Source organism: Neopelma chrysocephalum, unplaced genomic scaffold (assembly GCF_003984885.1).
Source record: "Neopelma chrysocephalum unplaced genomic scaffold, ASM398488v2 Primary Assembly neopelma1_367, whole genome shotgun sequence".
NCBI lineage: Eukaryota > Metazoa > Chordata > Aves > Passeriformes > Pipridae > Neopelma > Neopelma chrysocephalum.
This window is the reverse complement of record NW_020898031.1, coordinates 575,938-596,569: the sequence shown is the minus strand read 5'-3', so window position 1 is coordinate 596,569 and position 20,632 is coordinate 575,938. Positions and strand designations below refer to the sequence as shown.

General features: G+C 55.9%; 2 protein-coding genes across 3 annotated transcripts; both read right to left on the bottom strand.

Annotated features, from left to right (window-relative positions):
• Positions 1 to 3,632: 3,632 nt before the first annotated feature.
• On the bottom strand, positions 3,633 to 8,369 carry PLPBP (pyridoxal phosphate binding protein). Of its 2 annotated transcripts, none has more exons than XM_027706364.1 (8): positions 8,269 to 8,369; positions 7,574 to 7,681; positions 7,079 to 7,114; positions 6,467 to 6,542; positions 6,153 to 6,287; positions 5,877 to 6,019; positions 5,313 to 5,415; positions 3,633 to 5,213 (listed from the first exon to the last, which is right to left on the bottom strand). In XM_027706364.1, exons 1-8 carry the CDS (start codon positions 8,362 to 8,364, stop codon positions 5,080 to 5,082), a joined length of 831 nt encoding a protein of 276 aa, XP_027562165.1. In that variant the 5' UTR covers positions 8,365 to 8,369; the 3' UTR covers positions 3,633 to 5,079. The 2 variants fall into 2 exon arrangements, with proteins under 2 accessions (XP_027562165.1, XP_027562167.1); XM_027706366.1 differs by having other exon boundaries at positions 3,633 to 5,217; positions 5,317 to 5,415.
• Positions 8,370 to 9,589: 1,220 nt separating this feature from the next.
• ERLIN2 (ER lipid raft associated 2) lies at positions 9,590 to 20,236 on the bottom strand. Its single transcript, XM_027706336.1, has 11 exons — positions 20,104 to 20,236; positions 19,916 to 19,997; positions 19,644 to 19,690; positions 19,218 to 19,279; positions 18,415 to 18,540; positions 16,541 to 16,614; positions 16,112 to 16,170; positions 15,104 to 15,195; positions 14,707 to 14,796; positions 13,156 to 13,235; positions 9,590 to 12,174 (listed from the first exon to the last, which is right to left on the bottom strand). The coding sequence occupies exons 1-11, from the start codon at positions 20,208 to 20,210 to the stop codon at positions 11,965 to 11,967; spliced, it is 1,029 nt and encodes a 342-aa protein (XP_027562137.1). The 5' UTR covers positions 20,211 to 20,236; the 3' UTR covers positions 9,590 to 11,964.
• Positions 20,237 to 20,632: the final 396 nt, after the last annotated feature.

The window sequence follows — 20,632 nt, the reverse complement described above, 5'->3', positions numbered from 1 at the left end:
AGCGGAGCGGGACCCCCGCGGGCTGGGGATGGAACCCCCGTCCGGGAGCGACGGACCCGCACCCCCTTGGAGGGCTCCGGCTGCCCCCGCTCCGGGCCTGAGCTGGAGCCCCGGGCAGCGGCGGGGACGGGCTGGAGCCCTGCGCGGGTCAGCGAGCACATCCCGGCTGTGGCGAGCACGGGGTGCCGCGTCCAGGGTGGTGACACGCACGTGGCCCCGCCAGATCTCCTGCGCACGGGGGGCTCTCTCTGCCTGTGGGACCCCGGGACCCCGCGCCACGGAGGGAGCCCCTGCACGAACCCGCACAGTTCACCCCGTGGTCACACCGCTCCATCCCCTCCCGGCCTCCGCTCCGCGTTTAACACTCTTCCCCCTTAAGTTCCCTGTTTGCTTCACTGCTTTTCACGCTAAGTTCAATATTTTCCTTCCCGCTCCCCCCCTCCCACGTCCCCGCTGCCTCTTGCCTGCCCCCGGCCCTCTGGTCCCCCCGGGGCTCGGCTTCTCCGAGGCCACGGCTCGCTGCAGCGCCAAATCAAAAGGGATCAAAAGCCGGCAGTGAAGTGTGCGGGACCCCGTGCCAGGGAGCGGAGGGAGAGGGTCACGGAAGGACGGCAAGACGGTGCTGGGAATGCGGTTTCTCTCCAGGACCAATCGTTCCTGGAGGGGAAAAGACATTTACTCCTCTCTCCAAATAAATACAGCTTTGCCGTGCTGGTGGGCGTCGGGAAGTGGGGATTCTCCTCAGCTCACACTCCAGGCTGTTCCACTCCAGCTCTTGGTTGGCACCACAAGCAGCTCGGTGCCCAGCCCAGACACCCACTGCCTCCAGCCAGGCAGGGACAAGGACTGTGACCCCAAGGGCTCTTCTGTGGGGGTCAGACCCTCCACAGACCCCCCCTCCCTGCCCCAGGGGGTCAGGTGTAGGACCTCAGAGCCCTGGAGACCGGTGTCATCCTGTCAATAAAAAAAGACCATCAGGTGTCCCACATTTTTCCATCTTCGTGGGTTTTATTTTCCCTTTTTTCCACTGAGCAGAATTTTCCCTGCAGAAATCCCCCTCCCGCGCTCAGGGCTGCAGGATGCTGGTCCCAGATCTGCAGGATGCTGGTCCCAGATCCTGCAGCTGAAGCTGGAAGAGCAACAGGAAACCACTTGTGTCCAGTATCCGCTCCGGGATCCTGCGAGCACGGGCACAGCATGGAACCCTCCCAAATCCCAAAACAGCGAGAGGTGCCCCCTGCTTTCAGCAAGAGTGGGCTTCCCTCCTTCTTCAGAACCTCAACCTCCATTAAAATTCCCTGCAAGAACAGTGAGGACCTTGTCCAAACTGGGACGTGTGGAATACCTGGCCCCAGCCTCGCTACGAGGAGAGGAGCTCAAGCAACACTTCCCACATGCTTCGAGCCTGATGGAGTTTGGGTTCTTTCAACTGCTTCCAAGCCCCTCTCTGTGCTTTCCCAGCCCCGACCCCTCCTGATGCCTCTGGCCCGGGAGACAAAGCCTCCCGTTTGAAACCCCATCACCACAGACGTGCCGGTGCCAGATGCCAAATCCCCGTGTCCCTCGCTCCCACTCAAAGGTAAAAAGCCTCCTTAAGTACTGCAGGCCCAGGGAAAGACAACAAGCATGAGACTCTCTTAATTCCTTTCACTGGGATCCAATAAAAACCTTGGCAGTGGCCGTCCTTCCTGCCGGAAAGCCGATATCCCAGAAATAAACACACTTTCCACTTTGAAGGGCTGCGGCGGGATCCGCCTGGGCCCGGATCCGAACTGCTCCCGGCCACCCCAGACTCCCACCTGCCCACAGCCCCCGGGAGCAGCAGAGAACTGACCCACGGCTCCTGATCTCTGCTGCTCCACCACCGGCACTTCCCCGAGGATGAGGATGGCCACGGGTGGCCAGTGCAGCCCCCAGCAGCCAGGGAAGGAGAGGCAGCAGCAAATCCCTCTGTCCAGCATCATCCACGGGTTTGTTTTCCCTCTTAGAGGGACCAAACCCCAGCGTGGAAACAAGGGTCACCTCAGGGGAGTGCTGGGGATCCCGGGGCCATGCCTTTGCTCCAGAGGGGAGCCACCGGCCGCTGGAAGTCATGGAGGAGGAGGAGTCCCCCCCGTCTGCTGGACGTGTCCCTCCAAGGCAAATATTGACAGTGACAGCGCCGAGCACGGGGAGCCCGAGCGCTGCTGCTGCCCCAGCCCTGCCGGGGGCTTTGCTGGATGTAAATAGAGCCGGGCCGTGGGGGCCGAGGCTCTGAGCGGTTCATTAAGAGGCCGGGGAGCCTTTCATCTCCAGCCCGCTGGCTCCACTCCAGTGACCAACAGCTCCCATCTGCGGGGTGACCTCCGTGCAGGGAGTGGGTGGTCTGTGCCCGCTCCCCTGGGCAGGGGTTTGGTGTCACCGACCCCGCGGCTCCACACCCTCCTGCCTCGGGCTCCGGGTGGGCTCCTCGAGGAGGAACGGGAGCTGCTCCGGCTCCGGGGAGGCTCGGACACGTGGGGAGCAGGGCAAAGCTCTCAGGCACGGGGAAAAAAGTCAGTTGGAAGCTTCACGGGTGAGAGAAGCAGCTGCAGGGGAAGGAGCAGATGCTCTTGTTGCTGTCCCTCCTCTCCAGTGCCTTGTCAGCCCAGCACTGGCTGTTCCAGCCCAGCACCCAGCCTGCTCCCCACAGGAGCAGGGGCCAGACCAGCCCGAGTGCAGGGGAGAGGGACCACCAGAGGCCCTGCTGTGCCACAGCCTCGTGCAGGAGGCCACCAGCAGAGCTGAAGGTTTCAGCAGGCAGGGTGCAGGCTGAGCAGCAATCCAGAGGAACACACGCTTTCCTGAGCCAGTCTGCTCCCAAAATACCACGGTGATGAGCCAGAGTTCCACGGCAAAGACATCAGGACAAGGCTTGTTCTGCCCCACAGCCACCCCAGCGCACTCGCCTCCCAGTTTAAACCATTCACCACTTCTTTAAGCTTGGCTAAAGCCCAGTCCCAGCTCAGGAAATGAGATACACAAAACGCCCGAGAGAGGAAAAGGCAGAGGGGAGGTGAGCCACACCAGAAGAGAATTCCCAGTGTAAGCCCACCCCTGCCCTGTGCCCAAACAAACTGTGGCAGTGCAGCCCGTGTTGGAGCCACAGCCAGTGGGGAAGAGCCACCAGTGAGGGGTGAACAAACCCCCTCAGCCTCCAAGCACCGGGGCCAGGGCTGGGCTGGCTCTGCAGCCCCTGCACGTTGGACTCGGGTTCAGACAGAGCAGGTGTAAAATACCCCAGAGGCTTTTCCCGTGCGGAAATTTGCCAACGCGAGGGTCCCGGTGAGGGCGCGGTGCTGAAATTCCGGGAGGAGAGAGGAGGAGGAAGAGGAAGGACCTCGCTCCGGCCATCAGGTGGGAACAAGGTGATTTTGGGACCCGTCGATGACCTGTCCCGGCCCCGTGACCGCGACAGCACCGCCACCCAGAGGCTGCTCCGGGGACAGCTCGAGGCACCGACCAGCTCGGGTTTGACCCTTCAGATCAAAAATCACTTTCTTTGCCAGCTCTGTCTCAGCTGCCTTTCAACCACCCTCCTCCCAGCTCCTAGAGCAGCTCCAGGCTGGGGAAACAGCTCCAAGACCGGCTCAGGCCATTTATTCACCACGCTGGAACATAAAAATAACATCTTTAATAGCTTTGGAGTTGGCACAGATGGTATTAAAACTCATCACTTTTTATTACTGGACTATGAAACCACACATGGAGCAGCGCAGGGAGGGCGGCTCCCACCCCACGGTGCTTCTAAACCACAGAGCTACAACAGGGTGGTGTTGGAGGTGACTCTTCATTTACATTCAGCGTTTAGAGAGTGAAACCAACAGCGAGATTTAACCACACGCACACAGAGCAAAGCCTGGGGAGGATGTTTCTGCTGGCAGCCGAGGCCTCCTCCTCTTAGCAGCCACAAAAGCCCAAAAATCAGCTGCAACACAGGTTGTGAGACTGGCCAAACAGCACAGGACAACAGGAGCTTCTGCTCACACCTGAAGGAAAGTTACTGCAGTGACAGTCCCATTTCCCTCTTCCAGGAGCAGGGAAGGCTGGACCAGCACTTAGGATGTTAAGACACAGCTCTCTCAGTGGCCAAAGGGTTTTTTTTTTTCAGGAACCCAGAATGCAGTGGGACAATAATACTTCCCTTTCTGAAGTACTTTTCCCAAGAAACCTCCCTGCTGCCCTGAGCCAAGCATGTTATCCTCTCACAGGTGTAGAGGAGGTGGGACTCACCTTGGAAAGCAACAGCAAGCTGGTGGCAGGGCAGGGGCACGGCAGAAAAAGTCCCCTTCTGACCAAAAAAACAGTGTCAAAACCACTAGGCAGGATGAAAATAATTCCCAACAACAGAGGAGGGGCAAGGAAGGGAAGGGGGAAAGCATTCCAGATCTGGGCAGACATGGAGCCATGGGAAAAGTGAGTGTCAGCCTGAAAATACCAGAATTGAGCCCAAAAGACACTCCCACACTTGTGATGTGCAGCCAAAACATCACACCATGAACTCCCGGTGGCAGCTGAGCTCCTCACAGCCCCCCGGGGCCTGTCACTCGCCCCCTTTCCATGGCCATGGTCTCTCCAGTGTCACAGCATGGCCCTATCCCAGCTCCCACATAACCATCCCATGTCCAAAACTCCTATTTGGGGAAACACTGAAGGGTTTCTGGCAAGATCACAGCTTGTTTAATGAAGAATTTAGTCCTCAGTGAAAACAATCACTGGAACTGCTGCAGGTCACACCCACCTCACTGGGCAGCAGCTCCAGCCTGACAAACACTTGTTTGCCCAACCCAGTCACCCCAAGGTCTCTGTCCTGGATGACCCTGAGGAGCCAAGACACCACAGCCACTTTCAGCCACCAACTTCCTTATCATCTGTTGGTTATAAAGATTTCCAGTTTCTAGGGGTGCTCTATAATCACGATGGTTATGAGGCATTTCTGGCCTCTGCTCCGAGGAATTCCCCCTCACCACCAGGATCAGGTGCCGACATGGAGGGAGGTAAAATGCATAGTGAGGTCTCCCAGCAGCGAGGTCTCTCCTCTGGAGGGGTTTTGTTTTCCACCTACTGCCCCTGCACTGTCACAGCCTCCTTTTGGCCTTTACTCCCAGCGGGGGCCTTGCCCCCGACGGCTTTGTTGGAATAATCCCGCTCTCCAAAGATGGTGCTCCCAATCCTGACGTTCGTGGATCCAACCTCTATCTGGAAGAGACAGAGAGGAGGAGGTCAGGGCAGGGGTGGAATTTGGGGTGCAGGTCCCCTTGTTCCCCACGGGAAGGGCGGCAGGAGGAACACACTCACTGCGTGCTGGAAGTCCGTGGACATGCCCATGCTCAGCTCCACCTTCTCCACGGGGAGATTCAGCTTCTCACACACCTCCTGCCGCAGGGACAGCAGCATCTGCAGGGAGAGGGGAAGAGGAGAGGCTCACACACCTGACAGCCACGCCAGCTCCCTTCCAGGGTGCCACAGAACACGACTCCTGCCTGTCTCTGAAGTCTCCTTCACACAGGAAACGCAATTCCCACATTTCCCACTGAAGTGGTGTAAGAACGCCTGGAGACTTCCCAGATTTACTGACAACACAGAGGAGGCTGACTGAAACCTCACCTGGGCCAGAGGCTCCAGGACAGCACAGGGAGCCCTGCCAACATCCTGGCTGCAGCTTCAGAGGAGGGAGGGAGAAATACTCTGCAGAGAGGAGCCTCCCACCTGCACTGACACTGGTACTGAGGGCTCTGCACTGCTCTGAGCGTGGTGTTTCTACAGTCTTATAACCTGACTCAGACTGGTTTCACTGGGACAGACAAACTGTAACAGGAGACCAGCCCACAGTGACATTTTCTCCTAGAAAATCTTACCTGGAAGTCAGGATTTGGGCCCTTGCTGAGGTCGTGCCCGATGCTGCCGATCGTCATCAGCCCCACGAATTCCAGGCTGGGGCACTTGTTGATCACGTGCTCCACGGCAGCCGTGGTGTCTCCAGGGGGAAGGCCATGCTTACCTGGGAAAAACCAGGGAGATCTGTGCCCAGCCCTGCCAGAGAAACACTCTGAGAGCACAAACCAGCCCATCCCCCTCGGGTTCTCTGAACAGGAGTCAGAAAGGGCTGCACATCATCAGAAAGGGCCACTCACTGTCCTCCCCACTCGTGTTAACTTGCACCATGACCTTCAGCTTCTGGGATGTCCCTTTTTTCTGCCACGAGCTGTTGACTCTGTCTGCCAGCTTCACAGAATCCACTGTTTCCAACATGAACAGGTTTGGGACAGCTGGGGAGGAAACAAAGGCTGAGGCAACTCTGCTGCCACAGGAGTGTTTGTACCCAGAACAGGTGTCAGGGAGTTCCCCCTCTTTGGGGAGAACCTTTTCCCAGTATCCAGCCTAAACCTCCCCTGACACATCTGAACACAGAGAGACCACAGCCCACACAGAATCAACCAGGATTTACCAATCAGCTTGTTGACATTGTTTTTCTGCAGGTGGCCAATAAAGTGCCACTTGATGTCTGGACAAGATGACAGAATCTGAAAGCAGAGAGAACAGTGAGGTTGGAAGGACAATTCCCTCTTCCCCCACGCAGCACTTCGGGCTTAGCTTGCCTACAGACAAACACCAGACACCCAATTTCTTCATTTGTTGACTCAACCCGTGGTTGTGCTGAGGTTGCTGCACAGCCTGGAGAGGGAAGGGGCTGTGGCTGCAGGGAATGCTGTCCGTGGGAATGAGGAAGGCAAAGCTCTTTTGCAACAGTCATAAAATTATATTTTCCCCAAACTGAGTGTTAACATCTCTTTTAAATGAGGACTGTGCCTCTCCTACAGAAAGCACAAAAGGCACAGCACTGTTCAGACAAATCATGACTAAGGCACACGTATTCTCAGACTCCTCTGGAGTCAGCAAGGCAGGAGGGGGAACGGGGCAGAGAGCTAAGAATAACCCACCATTTATCTGCAAAGGCAAGGATCCAGTGAAATTCCTAACAAAAACCAGGACTTTGGCTGAACAGCTCTCAGGACACAGCTATACAAGGAAGAAAATATGAAGGGGACTGAGTACTTACTCTTGAGTCTGATGCCTTTTCCAGCAACTCCTGAACCTGGGAGAATGCAGGAGAATCCCATTAAACCCATGGCACACGTAAGATCAGTGTCTGTGGGGTGTGTGTCCCTGGGACCAACAGGAGCCCCAAGAACACGAGGCCAGGGGGTGATGCTGTCACCAAGCCTGGCCCCCCACCCACAGAGCCACCCAAACTGGGCTGCCCTGAGACATCAGGAGGAATTTCTTCATGGAAAGGGTTGTTAAACATTGGAAGGGGCTGCCCAGGGAGCTGGTGGAGGTGTCCAAGGAAGGACTGGACGTGGCACTCAGTGCTCTGGGCTGGGGGACAAGGTGGGGATGGGGCACAGGGTGGACTCGATGCTCTGGGAGAGCTTTTCCAACCCCAATGATTCCGGGATTCTGTGCCCTCAACACGAGGGCCTTTCCCAGCCCCGTGGTCCCTCTCCCAGCCCCGTGGTCCCTCTCCCAGCCCCTTGGTGCCCCCCAAACTCACGTAGTTCTCCCCGAAGCTGCGCTGCCCGTGCCCGTACGCCTCCATCACCATCTCCGCCGGCTTCGTCTTGCTGACGGCCACGAGCCGCGGCTGCACGGCCGGGAGCCCCTGCGGGACCACCGGGGCTCAGGGGGGGACACCGGGGCACCCCCCAGCCCTCCCCAGCTCAGGGCACCCCACACAGCCCTAGGAGAGGTCGGGGGTGGCGGGGGGTTTGTCCCTATGCCTGTGTGTGAGGGGGTGGATCAAGCAGGAGGGAGGCCTGCCATGATAGTGGGGTGCTGTCTTCTTTGCTGGGGAGCTCAGGTGCCCATCTCCGTGGTGGGACCTGTCCCTGTGACAGTGGGGGAATGTTCTTAAGGTGGGACCACTCCCGGTGGCACTGGGAAATGTCCCTGCGGTGACACGGGCCCTGCCCTCACGGTGGCACCTGTCCCTATGGCACTGCGGGAATGTCCCCACGGCGACCAGGGCCCTGTCCCGATGGTACCGGGGAACGTCCCTGCGGTGACACGGGCCCTGTCCCCACGCCAGGACCCCTCCCGGTGGCGGTCCGGCTCCGTCCCCACGGCGATGACCCGTGACCTGTCCCCACGGCGCGGGCCCGTCCCTACGGTGACGGAGGCCGTGCCGCCGCGGCAGCGGCCCCTCCGCGGTGTCCCCCGGTCCCCCCCGTGTCCCCGGTGTCCCCTCACCTGCGGCCGCCGCGCCGCCGCCTGCTGCAGCTGCTCGGTGACGGCGCGGAGCGCCGGGCCCAGCCCGTCCCCGGCGGCCATGCCCGCTCTCCACATCCCCGCCCGCCCCGCGCCCACTTCCGCCACACCTTCGCCCCGCCCCCGCACCGCGGCCAATGGGAGCGCCCCGCCGCGCAACGCCGGCCAATGGGAGCGCCGCACCGCGCAACGCCGGCCAATGGGAGCGCTCCGCCGCGCCATGTTGGGAAGGTCGCGGTCGCCATGGCGGCCCCCGCGGGTCGGGGGGGACACCGGGGATGGGGCGGTCGAGCCTCCCCCCGCTCCCCTTTCACTGGGTTTGGCAAAAATCGGTGACAAATCCAAGCCATACCCGCGCCGTGGGGGCGGCAGCGAGCGCTGCCACCCACCCCACCTGTCCCTGCCCGGGCCTCACGCCACTACGAGGGGCTGCGAGTTGGGAGGGACCCCCAGGGGTCGTGGATCCAACCCCTGGCCCTGCACAGACACCCAGCAATCCCACTCTGTCCCTCAGAGCGTTGTCCAAATGCTCCCTGAGCTCTGGCAGCCTTGGGGCCATGACCAAACCCTGGGTTCCAGTGCCCGACCACCCTCTGTGCCCACCCCAAAGAACTGGGTTCTTCCCCCTGCATGAAGAGCTGTGACGCCAGGGAGTGAATTTCAATTATTTCAGAGGGGTAAAAAGCCTCAAAAACAAGGGCAGGTGACAGGGCTTATCCTGCAGGCCTAGTTTAGGGGTGGGGAGTGTTGGGGAGCACTTGGAGCAGGGCCACGGAGCCCCAGAGCAGCTGGAGTGGCTGCAGTGCTGGGACAATGCCCGGCTTTACCCGCAGCAACTGGGGTTGAGAGGGAAGGAATGGGAGCCTGCCAGCTGGAAACCATTAACTCAAATATTTGTCTTAATGTGCAGAACTCCACTGTCCCTCCGCAGATTCCGTGTTTACACAGCTGGGCAAAAACACCCAGAAGGTTCCTGCCCTTTGTCCGGTAAAACATGACAAGGATTTTCTGCAAACTTTACCGAATCCGAGGCGTTTGCTGCTCCGGCCTTGTTCCATTAGCAAAGCAGGGGCTGACAGACACTTGTGGGATTCCTTGGACACGGACACCTCTGCCCCTTCTTCCACTTTCCTCCTCCTCCTCCCTGGAGAGGGAGAACCAGCGTGGACCCCCAGCACCCCCCAGCTCCCCACTCCCACTGGGGCACCCACAGCCTCAATGTTCCCTCTGGAAAATCTCCCCTTGCAAATACACCTGCACATCACGTTAAAGCTCCTCCACAAACCCTGATGTGAAAGTTGAAGATAGTAAAATCGAAGGCCATTTTATTGTCATAGCAAATACCAAAATAAAAAGGCTTTGAATTCAGTACATAAGAAGATCAAAGAGCATTCCCATGCTCCCCGGAGCCATTCCCAGGTAGCAGCAGTGCCACAAACCTCTGTTTCCTTTGTGAGAGAGTGGGTTTAAAATTCAGATCTTCACCTCAAGATCACTGAAACAGGACAAAATGCCCCTTTAAAGAGACAGAGGGAATAAAGGTTTACATGGATTGACAGATCCACTCTGGAAAATTCAGGACATTTTACAAAGAGTGAAGAAACCTGAATGAAGATGCAACAACGGATTTTGGCTTGTCAAGACTGATACACTCAACTTTGCTTTTGATATTTTACTCTTAGCACAATTTAACTAAATTACATTAATACTTTAGCAGTCATGGTTTTAATTAAAAGAATCATTAAGAGCTCTTTATCCCAAACTATTGTCTTGCTGTGAAGTCATATGTTAAAAAATGACTTTATAATACCACTTTGGCTTAGTTGGGTTCCTTTCATTAGTGAAAAATACTTGTGTAAAAGGAGGTTTTAGTTGCTGATGGAAACCTCAAGCATGAACATAGAACAATCCCAAACAAACTCATCCTCAAGGGATCAGGTACTACCTTCCCATTGCTAAGTTTCTGCTATTCCCTGTTTATAATCTCCCTGCACAGACCTAGTTATGAGTGAGGAATACTGCAGCCCCCCTGAGGATGGAATTGTTTGAGTGCTGTGGGTCTGATGTAGGTCTGGAGATGGGACTTCCCTTAGGTCCTATTTTCCAAGAAACACAAAGAAGACGGGACTCTTCTCCAGCAGAAACGCTCAGCTTCTACTTTGCATTTTCAAGTATCAAGAGTCACTCTCCCAACAGGGAAGAGAGAACTGCTGTAAAAGCCCTGGAGCCAGCAGCTGAGATCCATCAGAACTCTTGTTACACAGACTGCTGCAGATTTAAACACTGAAGGGTGAGGCCGGGGGTGGTGGGGAGCAGGAATTTGGGGCACGAGCCTGTGAACGCAACAGGCTGGTCTCTGACGAGCACTGGCATCATCTCAGATGAGGATATTGGCCTCAAATCGTATCAGCAACTAACCACCAGGCTCTGCTGCCAAGTGCAGATGGATTAGGGAGAGAAAAAAAAAATGTTCTCTCTAGGCCTGAACTTCAAATTTTGCACGTGGAAAACAAAACTCTGTTCCCTCCTTGCATCTGGGATGTGAGGAATTCCTCAGTTCTCTGAACTGGAAGGTGCATTCTAGCACTGTTCTGAGAGAAAGAGGGGAATTCAACTTTGGGCAGTTCAGACAAGAGCTGCTTCTCTCTGCCCTGGGACCTTTCAGGATGACGGTTTGTGACCTTGGCTACTATGAAATCTTCCTTCCACAAGGTCTATTCAGACCCAAACCCACAGGAGCTCAGTTCTGCTCATCTCAGCTCACCCGAATGCCCTGAAAACACCGAGATCCAGTTGCTCTTGCAGAGCAGATAATGAGCTGTTAACGACCGTCTGGTCACTTCAGCAGCTCCTCCCCTGCAAGGCCTTTTGCAAAGTCAGGGTCCCTGAGACAAAAATTCTCTCCTCTCTGGTTTTCCTGACTGTGACTGTGACAATTTCCAGGCCTGCAGCCCGGTTTCACCGAAAATCACATCCAGCTCTGCCCTCCAGGACACTGCCCCTGTGCCCACACCCTCACCCAGCAGCCCGACTGCTACAAAAAACACAACAAATGGAGAACAAAGCAGCGTTAGGATGCAGAAAACGAGGACTTTGGGTCACTGCCTGCGTGACGTGCGGTCTAAGGCTTCGATCCCCCCCCAAAAAAGACTGGGAACCTGCAGGATTCCAGCTGAGCTTCTGTCCCTCGTGGTGCACGGGGGCTCAGCAGAACCTGCCACTGCCCGGGCCTCAAGCAGCCACGTGTAGTGTAGAGATCTAGCACCTTGTTTGGAAAGGGGGTTGAAACAGAGTAATTGGAATTTCCAATAAGAAAAAAAACAAACAAGTTGTAGCAGTGATTCCCCTCCCTCCTAAACCTCAGCACTGCTTTACCTCCAAGTGCTACGAACCACTTCAATCTCAAATTAAGTTCCCATCCAGCCTCTCCAGACTCCTGGGTGTGTGTGACCAAGAGCAGGGGAGGTGCAGCTACAGGACACACCTAGAGTTGGCTGCTTAGAAGTTACCCGAAAACCTACCCCATAATTACCAAAGTCCTTGTGTCTAATTGTCATACAAAAGATTGAAAGGATTAAGTCTGATTCATCTCTTTCAGCACGGGAAAGGGGGAAAACAAAAAGGAACTTCCCAGTTCATGGGGTTTTGTCGATACAAAACGAATAGAAATCTTTCTTCTCAGTTGACACCATGAAGCAGTTTTGTGTCCTCGCTGATTCCTGCCCCATCCTCGTCTGGGATTCCTTCTGCCAGTCCCTCTGCAGATTTGGTCTGGCTCCCTGCAGAGTCCATGAACATATTGGGAATATCTTTGCCAAAATAGATCTTGCTGTTGGCTGCGATCGCCTTGTACTTCATCAGCTGCAAGTACTCGGGAGTCAACTTGAGCTGCACGGAGAGAAAACGGGTCACAACAGCCCGGATTCGGGCAAAAGCAAACTCCTGCCAGGAGCACACGAGGCACCTCCTTTCCACAGCCCTATCAGGAGTGCCCAGCCCCTCCACAGGGAAAACAGAGTGCCCTGGGAAGGCTCCCGAAGCTCTAAATCCCAGTGACTAAATGGCAAATTGAAAAGTGAAGTGATGGGAGCAGCTGGGGAAATGTTCAACCCAGGCGTGATGGAGATGCCCGAGAGCACATCCCTCACTGCAACCCTTGCAACGTGAGCTACTGGGAAGGAAAATATCCCTGGCTGTTTCCCAGGAAGAGTGTTTGGGTGAGCAGAGCTCACTTTTTTTCAGGATAACCACATTATAACACAGAGGAGGGAACAACTGGGGCAAAACTTGTGCACAAACACCCCAGCCCTGTGTCCTCCTCGCTGACCCTCACAGAACAGAAGTGCTTCCTGCTGGCACGTCCTGGGAACTTGCTGTAGGCAGGAACACACCTGGCAGTTGTATCCATGTAATTTTCCTGTTTCCAGGTTGGGTTTTTTGTTTTGGTTCTTTTTTCTTTTGCAGTACCAAGGCTCTGCCAGGGTGCCTGAGATCAGCTCCGTTTGTTCTTTCCCTGGACTGTGATTTACTCTGCCCCTGCCTTGTCACCCCGGAGATCCCAGCTTGAGACTGGAATAATCCACATTTCTCATCACAACTGAAACTGATATTCCATCCACAGAGAGAGCCAGGCCCCCTTAGCATCTGGCAGAGCAGAGATTTCACACATCCTGACTTATTTATCTGTCCAGAGAAGAAAATGAACTTGCAAATAAGGATCTAAATGCTTCAGTTAGATGGAAACTTTGCTGAGAGGAGATGATTTTGTTTTGTTTTTTGACTTAGACACTGACTGCTCTAGTGCTGAGTATTCCCCTGCAGCCTGATGCTGAGCCCTGCTCCAAGGCACCACAGAGGAAACCACAATACCTTGTTGGCTTCAGCCACCTTCATGGCAGTGTAGCACTCAGCATCAGCCCTCGCCTTCTCCCGTGCAAGGAATGCAGCATCTGGAAGCAAACACATGCTCTGAGTCAGATTTTTTTATTTCCAGCCACGTTAGCACCGTTTGCAGCTGGAAACCTTTAAGATAAAGTGGCCAGTGCCACATCTAAACTGCACGGGATACAACGAGGGGAAGAGGGAACAAAATGGGAGCTCAGCTTCCAGCTAAATGGCTGCAGGACTGAGAGCATTAAGTGAGTAAATTGCATCTCAACTGCAGAGCTCAAAGCATTTCACAGACAGCAGGGTTTGATTATCCCCATCACGTGGGCCCAGCTCGCCCTTTCTTCTCGAGCCAGGACTGACTCTCGTGCTGAAACACAGCAACTGTTCCCCTGCAGACGTGGGATTTACCCACAGCCTTTGCCCAGGACTCCAGGAACAGCCTGGGACAGCCCAGCAGACTCTCTGCAGATGAGGTCTGTGCCTGTGGATGCGATTCCCAGATGGGATTTGGTTTGGGATGCGGAGATGAAGGTTCTGGCAGGCAGAGCAGGGGATTTTAACCTTTACAGGCTCTGCCCCTCAGACAGATTGCTGCAGAGCTTTCCTCTGCTGTATCAACAACTGCTCAAAGGCTCTGAAACTGTGGGATACCGAAATTCCTGACTCCTAGCAGAGACATTTAAGGAAAGGAACACTCCCCCTTTCTGCACTCCTTTTCCCTCTGACTTCACACCTACCCATGATAATGATGGGACACTAGACCACCACGTCCAGGCTAAGGTTAGTGTAATCCTGCTCATCTCCTGACATTCCTCCTAGGACATGGAGCCCACACATGATTGCAACAGGCCAGTCTGGATCTGGGAGCTGCACAGCTGCATAAACCATTTTTTTACCTCCCCTAGCAGGAAGAGCTGCTGCACTTAAAAAATCATGTAAACAAGTGGAGGGTTTGGCTCACAACTTCCTCTCTTTTGGCCAAAAGGAGTTGTCTGTCCCAGTCAGAGACACCAGGAAGAATGAGGGAGGCAGGAATCCTCTGGCAGCACAGCCCTGAACTGAGGGGCTGACACCTGCTGACACACATCTACAACAAATAAACCCCACTGTGTTTCTGCAAAGAACTTCTTAATGAGAAGCTGCTGATCTGTAAAACTCTACACTGGCTCCTCAGTGGCTTCTGCAAAGCTTGTCATTCCCTAGAAGGAATGGAAGGGAAAATAAGGCCTTGCCACTCCAAGCTGGAATTGCAGAGCCCTTTCCATGCCCTGGAGTCTCCTGGATAAAGCACTGTATCAGGTGGGTGGGGGAACATCTCCTTAACCTAAGAACCTCCTAGAAAGAGCACCTGAGAGAGGGAGTTTCAAGAAGCACAGTCTGCAGAGAAACATTCCTATTCCTGCCTCTGCTCAGAAACTTCACCCCTGTGAATGTCAGCCTGGATTGAAGAACACAGTCAATACAGACTTCAAGAACTCCTTGGCAAACTGCTTCAGGATTTATGGCCTGGGAAGCTCAGCCCCCACTCACCTTCAATCTCCGAAATTCGCTTCTCCGTTTCCTTTTCCATCACTTTCTGTCCATAAGTTATTTCAGCAACTTGTGCAATCTTTTCTGCCTCTGAAATGAAAACAGGAACACACCCACACTGTCATCACACCATCTTCTGAATGTCAGAAGCAGCCTCACCCGGGAAAGTCCTCAATCATCACCCACTTCAGGTGGAAATAAACACTGGGAAGAATTTCCAGCCCTCAGAAGGCAAGGCTGGAACCCACGTGCAAAGTCCTGAGTTTCTCTGGGAGAGTTTCAGGTCAGAGATGACCCTGAATTGAACCATGTGCATCCCTCCCTGGAGTCTGGGGTCCCTTTGCTGCCTGCCCCCACAGCCAGCCCCGTGTCCCAGCCTCCCAGCCCAGGCACAGACCGATGAGGGCTTTCTTCCTCTCTGTCTCTGCCTCCTTCTCCACCACCTTCTGCTTCTGCGCCGCAATCAGCAGCTTGGTCTTCTCACTCTCCCTGGTGAGGGGGGGAAACCAGTTAAAAACATGAGCTCACTGGTGTGGGGATTCCCCCCACAGCCCCAGCTGGCTCACCCCTCCTTCCAGCATGTCCATGTTCACCACTGAACCATGTCCCCAAGTGCCACATCCACATGTGTTCTGAACCCTTCCAGGGGGGCATTTTCCACGCTAAATCCTTTTCTATCTTACTGGTTTTACTCACGTGAATGAGTTTGAGAAGTGTGATCATAATTAAAATACCCTGTTCCTGCTCACAATCAGGGAACTGACACTGGAATTGAGAACAAGCCTCTCAACACGTCCTGCTGTATTTATGGCAACAGAACACAAGCTGATTTGGGACTCTCCTACCATGACCATACCACACAGGACTTACCACAGTCCCAAAAGGTCACATGAAATGCTAGGGAAGCAGAATGGATGAGAGGGGTCTCATCCTGCCCTACACATGCTGTTGGCAGCGGGCTCAGGGAACACAGGCATGCCTGAATGACCAAGGGCAGGAGGAGGCAGCTGGCTCAGGGCATTGAAAAGGGATCAGCACTGTCAAGTGCTATTAAAGAAAGTTATTTCAAAGCTTTGCAAGTCTTCAGCCTGTTGAATCAACAGTTTCTCCATCCCAGTCAAACAAGAGGATTAGTGGTGAAATCCATCCACCTGCCCCTCACCCACCACACGGGGCCAGTGCCAGGGGGAAGGAGCCCTGGGGCAAATCATTCCTGGGCTCAAGGGTTCCAACTGGAGAAAGCCCTCCTCCCCCAGCAGGGACCTGCCAGCCCCTGCAGTGCCTACACCTCTCCAGCCCCTCCCTGAGGGTGGCACGAGGGCACCGCTGATCTGCCCAGGGCACCGCTGATCTGCCTGACTGGCTCCTCCTGGGAACACAGAGGTGCAGAGTCCGAGGCACTTACATGAGCTCGTAATTCCTCCGGATTGTTTCAGGGATGTTTGGCTTTGTAACTCGAACTGCCTGCAGAGAGAGAGCGAGGGAAAACTCGGGCAAGCAGCCAGCAACCAAAAGCCGAGCGGCCCCCGGGGCTGCGGGGGATGAGGGGGGGACACACACACACTGCGGGCCTGCTCTGCCACACAGAGCTGCACAAACTGTCACCAGGCCCCAAACCCACACAGAAACGGGGCTGGAGGATCTCCTGACGTGACAGGAGGTGGTAACCTGGGCAAACCAGCACCCAGAGCGACACCAGAAGCTGTGTGGGGGATGGGAAGGACGCTGCTCCCACGGGAGTGAAATGAAATCTGTGCTGTGAAGCACTTTTTTAAAAAGTTTCAGTTTCCTATTTCCTTTTAGCCCTTCGATATCTCAGTCAAATCCTGATTACCTGTATAATTAATCCAGGGGCCATCGTGGTTAGGTCTTGCTGCAAGGCCAGTTTAAGGTTTTCATCAATCTGATCTAAAGGAGGAAAAAAAAGAAAAGGTAACAAAACACCCCCAAGGCAGTTTGCTGTCAGCACCCAGAGTGAGCTGGGATGGCTCATGTTTCTTATTCCTGGAAACTACAAACGTAAGTTGGATGTAGAAGTGCTGGACTGACCCTGAGGCAGGTTCCCAGCTCTCCCAGTATCTCCAGCAGCCTCAACCAGCACCAACACTTGGGACAGACCACAGGAACATTGCAGGCACAAATTTCCATAGCCTGCAGTTTGGAATCTCCCTGAGCCAGAAGTGGCATCTTTATGATAAAGAATCTGTGTTCTAACCTCCTCCCCCACTGATCTTCCCAACTGGATCCTGAAGTAACATGGTCCAGCTAAATCCTGACTGATTTCAGCTTGCACCTGTGCCAGCATGACACAAGGCAAATGGAAAGGCAGGAATGGGAAATGGCTGCATCAGTTACTTTAACAGGCTGCAAAAATCATCACTAATGTCTCCTTGGCTCAAGGAGTCCCAGAACTCCAGCGGAGCTGAGGATTTCAAAAGGAAACACAACCGAAAACCCTGCTCTGATGAAAGCTCCAAGGAGGGCAGAGCTTCCAGTTGGGGCCTGCTGGGAAGTGCAAAGGGAAGAAATCTGTAACAGCCTTGAGAAGGGATCACATCACACTCCTGGATTGTTTGCTTTGGTCCCAGTTTCCTATCTGGAACTCAGGCTCCTAATGAAGTCCAGCCAGGAGTTTTGGAAGCAGCTGTTATCAGTTCCCTGCACCTGCTGGCAGCTGTGGGGGCAGAGGATGATGAGAGGCCGCCCGAGAGGGGCTGTGCCTCAGTGCAGAGCCCCGAGCCAGACCCAGCCAGCCCAGACCAAGAGCTACAGGGGAGTTTGTACAAGTTCCTCCTGTGCAGACCGGGTGCTTTGAGCCCATTTCAGGCAGTTGTCGTCAGCAGCTGCCGACATCTGGAGCCTCCACGGGCCAGGAACCCGCCCAGCAGGAACTGGGGGGATCCCAGCCCCGGGGCTGCAGCTTGTGCAGGAAGTGGGAAGCCAGGCTCCTTGGAAAGCCAGGCTCCTTGGAAAGCCCAGAGTGAACAGAGAACAGGAGTTTGCAAACACCCCGTGTTCTGTCGGGCACAAATCCCGTCCCCTTGGGCTCCCAGAGCGTTCCCAGCAGCTCAGTGCCCGCAGGCAGCACTGCCAGTGCTGAAAGGCTGGATTTCCTGTCAGCCCAGAGCCAGAAACAAAACACTCAGCACTGGCAGCCACTGGACTAGTTCTAGCAAGAAACCACAACTCTTCCTCAGCCTCTCCTGCCATGTGTCTCCCTGTGCTGCCGGATTTCCCGTTGGGAAGGTCAGCAGGCCCCTGCCAAGGCTCCTGGTTTATGGGCACTGCAGCCACGGGCATGACCCAAAGCTCATCAAACCCTCAGGCCAGGAAGTGCTTGCTCAGACTTTCTGTAACAGCAAAGAGCCACAGACTGGCTTTTCCATCTGGATTAGCAAATCCTGTGACTGATTCAACCCATCACAGCTGCTACACACCCAGAGAATGCCACAGAATTCCCACTCCCTTCCCTAAAGCCCTCTGCTACTGGCAGGGCTGGGGCTGGAGTTTATTGTTACAACATATTGAAGCACTCAGCTCCAAAAGATAACAGGGATAAACGATGGCAGCTGCTTAACAACCCTGATTCCAAACAGAGCAAACACGGGATTAATGGATAAAAGCTCATCAGTTGGGGGTTCTGCACCAACAGCCCGTGAAGAACCCTCGGAACCAGCAATCCCACAGGAAAGGCCGGGGGCAGCTCACCAAACAGCTCGATGTACACCTCCTGCAGCGTGTGCACACTGCAGAACTGGTTCAGCTCGTGGTGGATCTTGTTGAAGATGAGAGCCTTGTCATAGTCAGCCGTGTAGTTCTTCACGATGTCGTACACTGGGAGAGGAGACACCCCGGGGGAAGGAGGGGAAGGAGGCTCAGCACCCTCAGGGAAAACCCTGGGGCCCAGTCCCAGAGCGGGTGTGAAACGAGGGACACCCTCCCACACACCCCCTCTGGTCAGGGCACGTGGGTTTATTTTGTGACACCTTCACCAATATCCATCCCCTGCCCTTGTGAACAGAAGGGTTTGAACCACCCCCAGCCCTCCCTGTGTGACCCCTGCACACTGGGAACAGTGTCCTGCACGTGCCATGGAACAGAGATCCCAGCTGAGCCAGGCACTTCCAGCACACCACCAGCACGTTAAAAATCAAAGGATTTGGGAAAAAGGCTGCACAGGTCGTTCCTCCTGGGCTCCAGAGGAGCCTTTGCTCCCCCCAAGCCCCCTTGGCTGCCCCCCTGCACACCTGATGGGTTACCCCCATCACTTCTGGTGCTGCACAAAGCTCGGGGGGGCCGGGATAACACAGGTAATAAAAGCAAGAAACAACCAACACACGACATTCCCAGGAGAGCCGGGCCAGGGGTGACACCCGGGAGCTCAAGGTGCCCGAGGCACACTTGTGGTACAGCCTGGCTCCAAACCAAACCCAACCACGACCTCCTGACCTCCTCTCAGTGCAGTACAGCCCCCCCAGGGCGTGTAAGGGGGTGCAGAACTCAGGACTCACCCGCGCTCTGGATGAGGAAATTCACCACCTCGATCCTGTCGAAATAAATCATCACTCCCCCGCTGCCAAGGGAGAGAAAGGGGGATGACACTTACTGGGGGCTGAGTGGCTTCGAGGGGGGAGAAATCCCCTCCAGTGGGCTGAGTGTGGGACACTCAGCCTGCTCAGCACCCCAACACCCCCCAGAACCCACCCCAGCCAGCTCAGCACCCCAACACCCCCCAGCACCACCCCAAAACTCCCCCAGCCTCCAGGGACGGTGGCACAGACATGGCCTTACAGACCCTCCCAGTGCTCCCAGTTTGGTGGCTGCAGGGGGGAAATCCAGCCCCTGAGAACAATCTTAAAGCCCTGGAGTAACCAGTGTGGAAAAGGGGAAGGACCCAGAGTTTCCAGCCAGGATGGAGGAAGAGCTGAACATCTCACCTGGTACCACACGGGACATTTTTCACCTCGTCCGTCTGCAGCGTGGTCTGGAGGGGGGGGGATTGAAGGAAAAGAGGTTTAAAGGGAGGGATTTGCGCCGGGAAAATCCCCGCGGGGCTCCCCCGGGGGAGCCTCCCAAGACAGAGCTGGACCCGCGGCGCTCGGCCCCTCGCTCGGGGCTCAGCGGGGCCGCCCCGAGAGCCGCCTCCCCCCGGTACCGGGCACCGCCCGGCCCCGCCCGACCCCCGGGGCTCCCCCGGGCCCAGCAGCACCTGCACTGACTTGTAGGACGTGATGAAGGGCAGCATGAGGTGGAAGCCGGGCCCGCTGGTGGAGGTCAGCAACGCGCCGCCGCTGCGAGAGAAGGAGACGGGGGGGGGGCAGAGAGAGAGAGAAGCGTGAGCGGGAGAAGCCCGGTTCTCCCGGCGCGCGGCGGGGCGGAGCGGGGCCGCCTCCTCACCGGTAGTAGACGCCGATGTGCCCCTCGTCGATCTTGTGCACGGCCGAGAGCAGCGCGGCGGCCGCGACCCCGAGGGCGAGCGCGGCGATGGCGCCGAGCTGGGCCATGCCCGGCACCGGCACCGGCGGCGCGCCAGTTGCGTCATCACCGCGCGACCGCCGGTGCCACCGCCGGTGTCGCCGCCAGGGGGCGATGGAGGAGCGGCGGAGCAAGTGCCGGAGGCCGCGGGTTCGAGACCCGCCCCCGACCCGCGCGGCGGGACCGCCCCCCGCCCCCCCGAAATTCCGCGCTCTCCGAACTCTCCACGCTCCCAAAACTACGCGCCCTCAAAACTCCGCGCTCTCCCCATCCCTAAAACTCCGCATTCCCCAAACCCCCCCGCACCCCCAAAACTCCGCACTCCCTGCACCCCCAGATCCAGCTCCAACGGAGAGCAAAGGAGTAGCTGCTGTTCGAATTTTTATTTATTTGTTTATTTGTTTTCCACGTTGTTCAAATTCAAAACGTGTAGCTGTTAAAAAAAAAAACA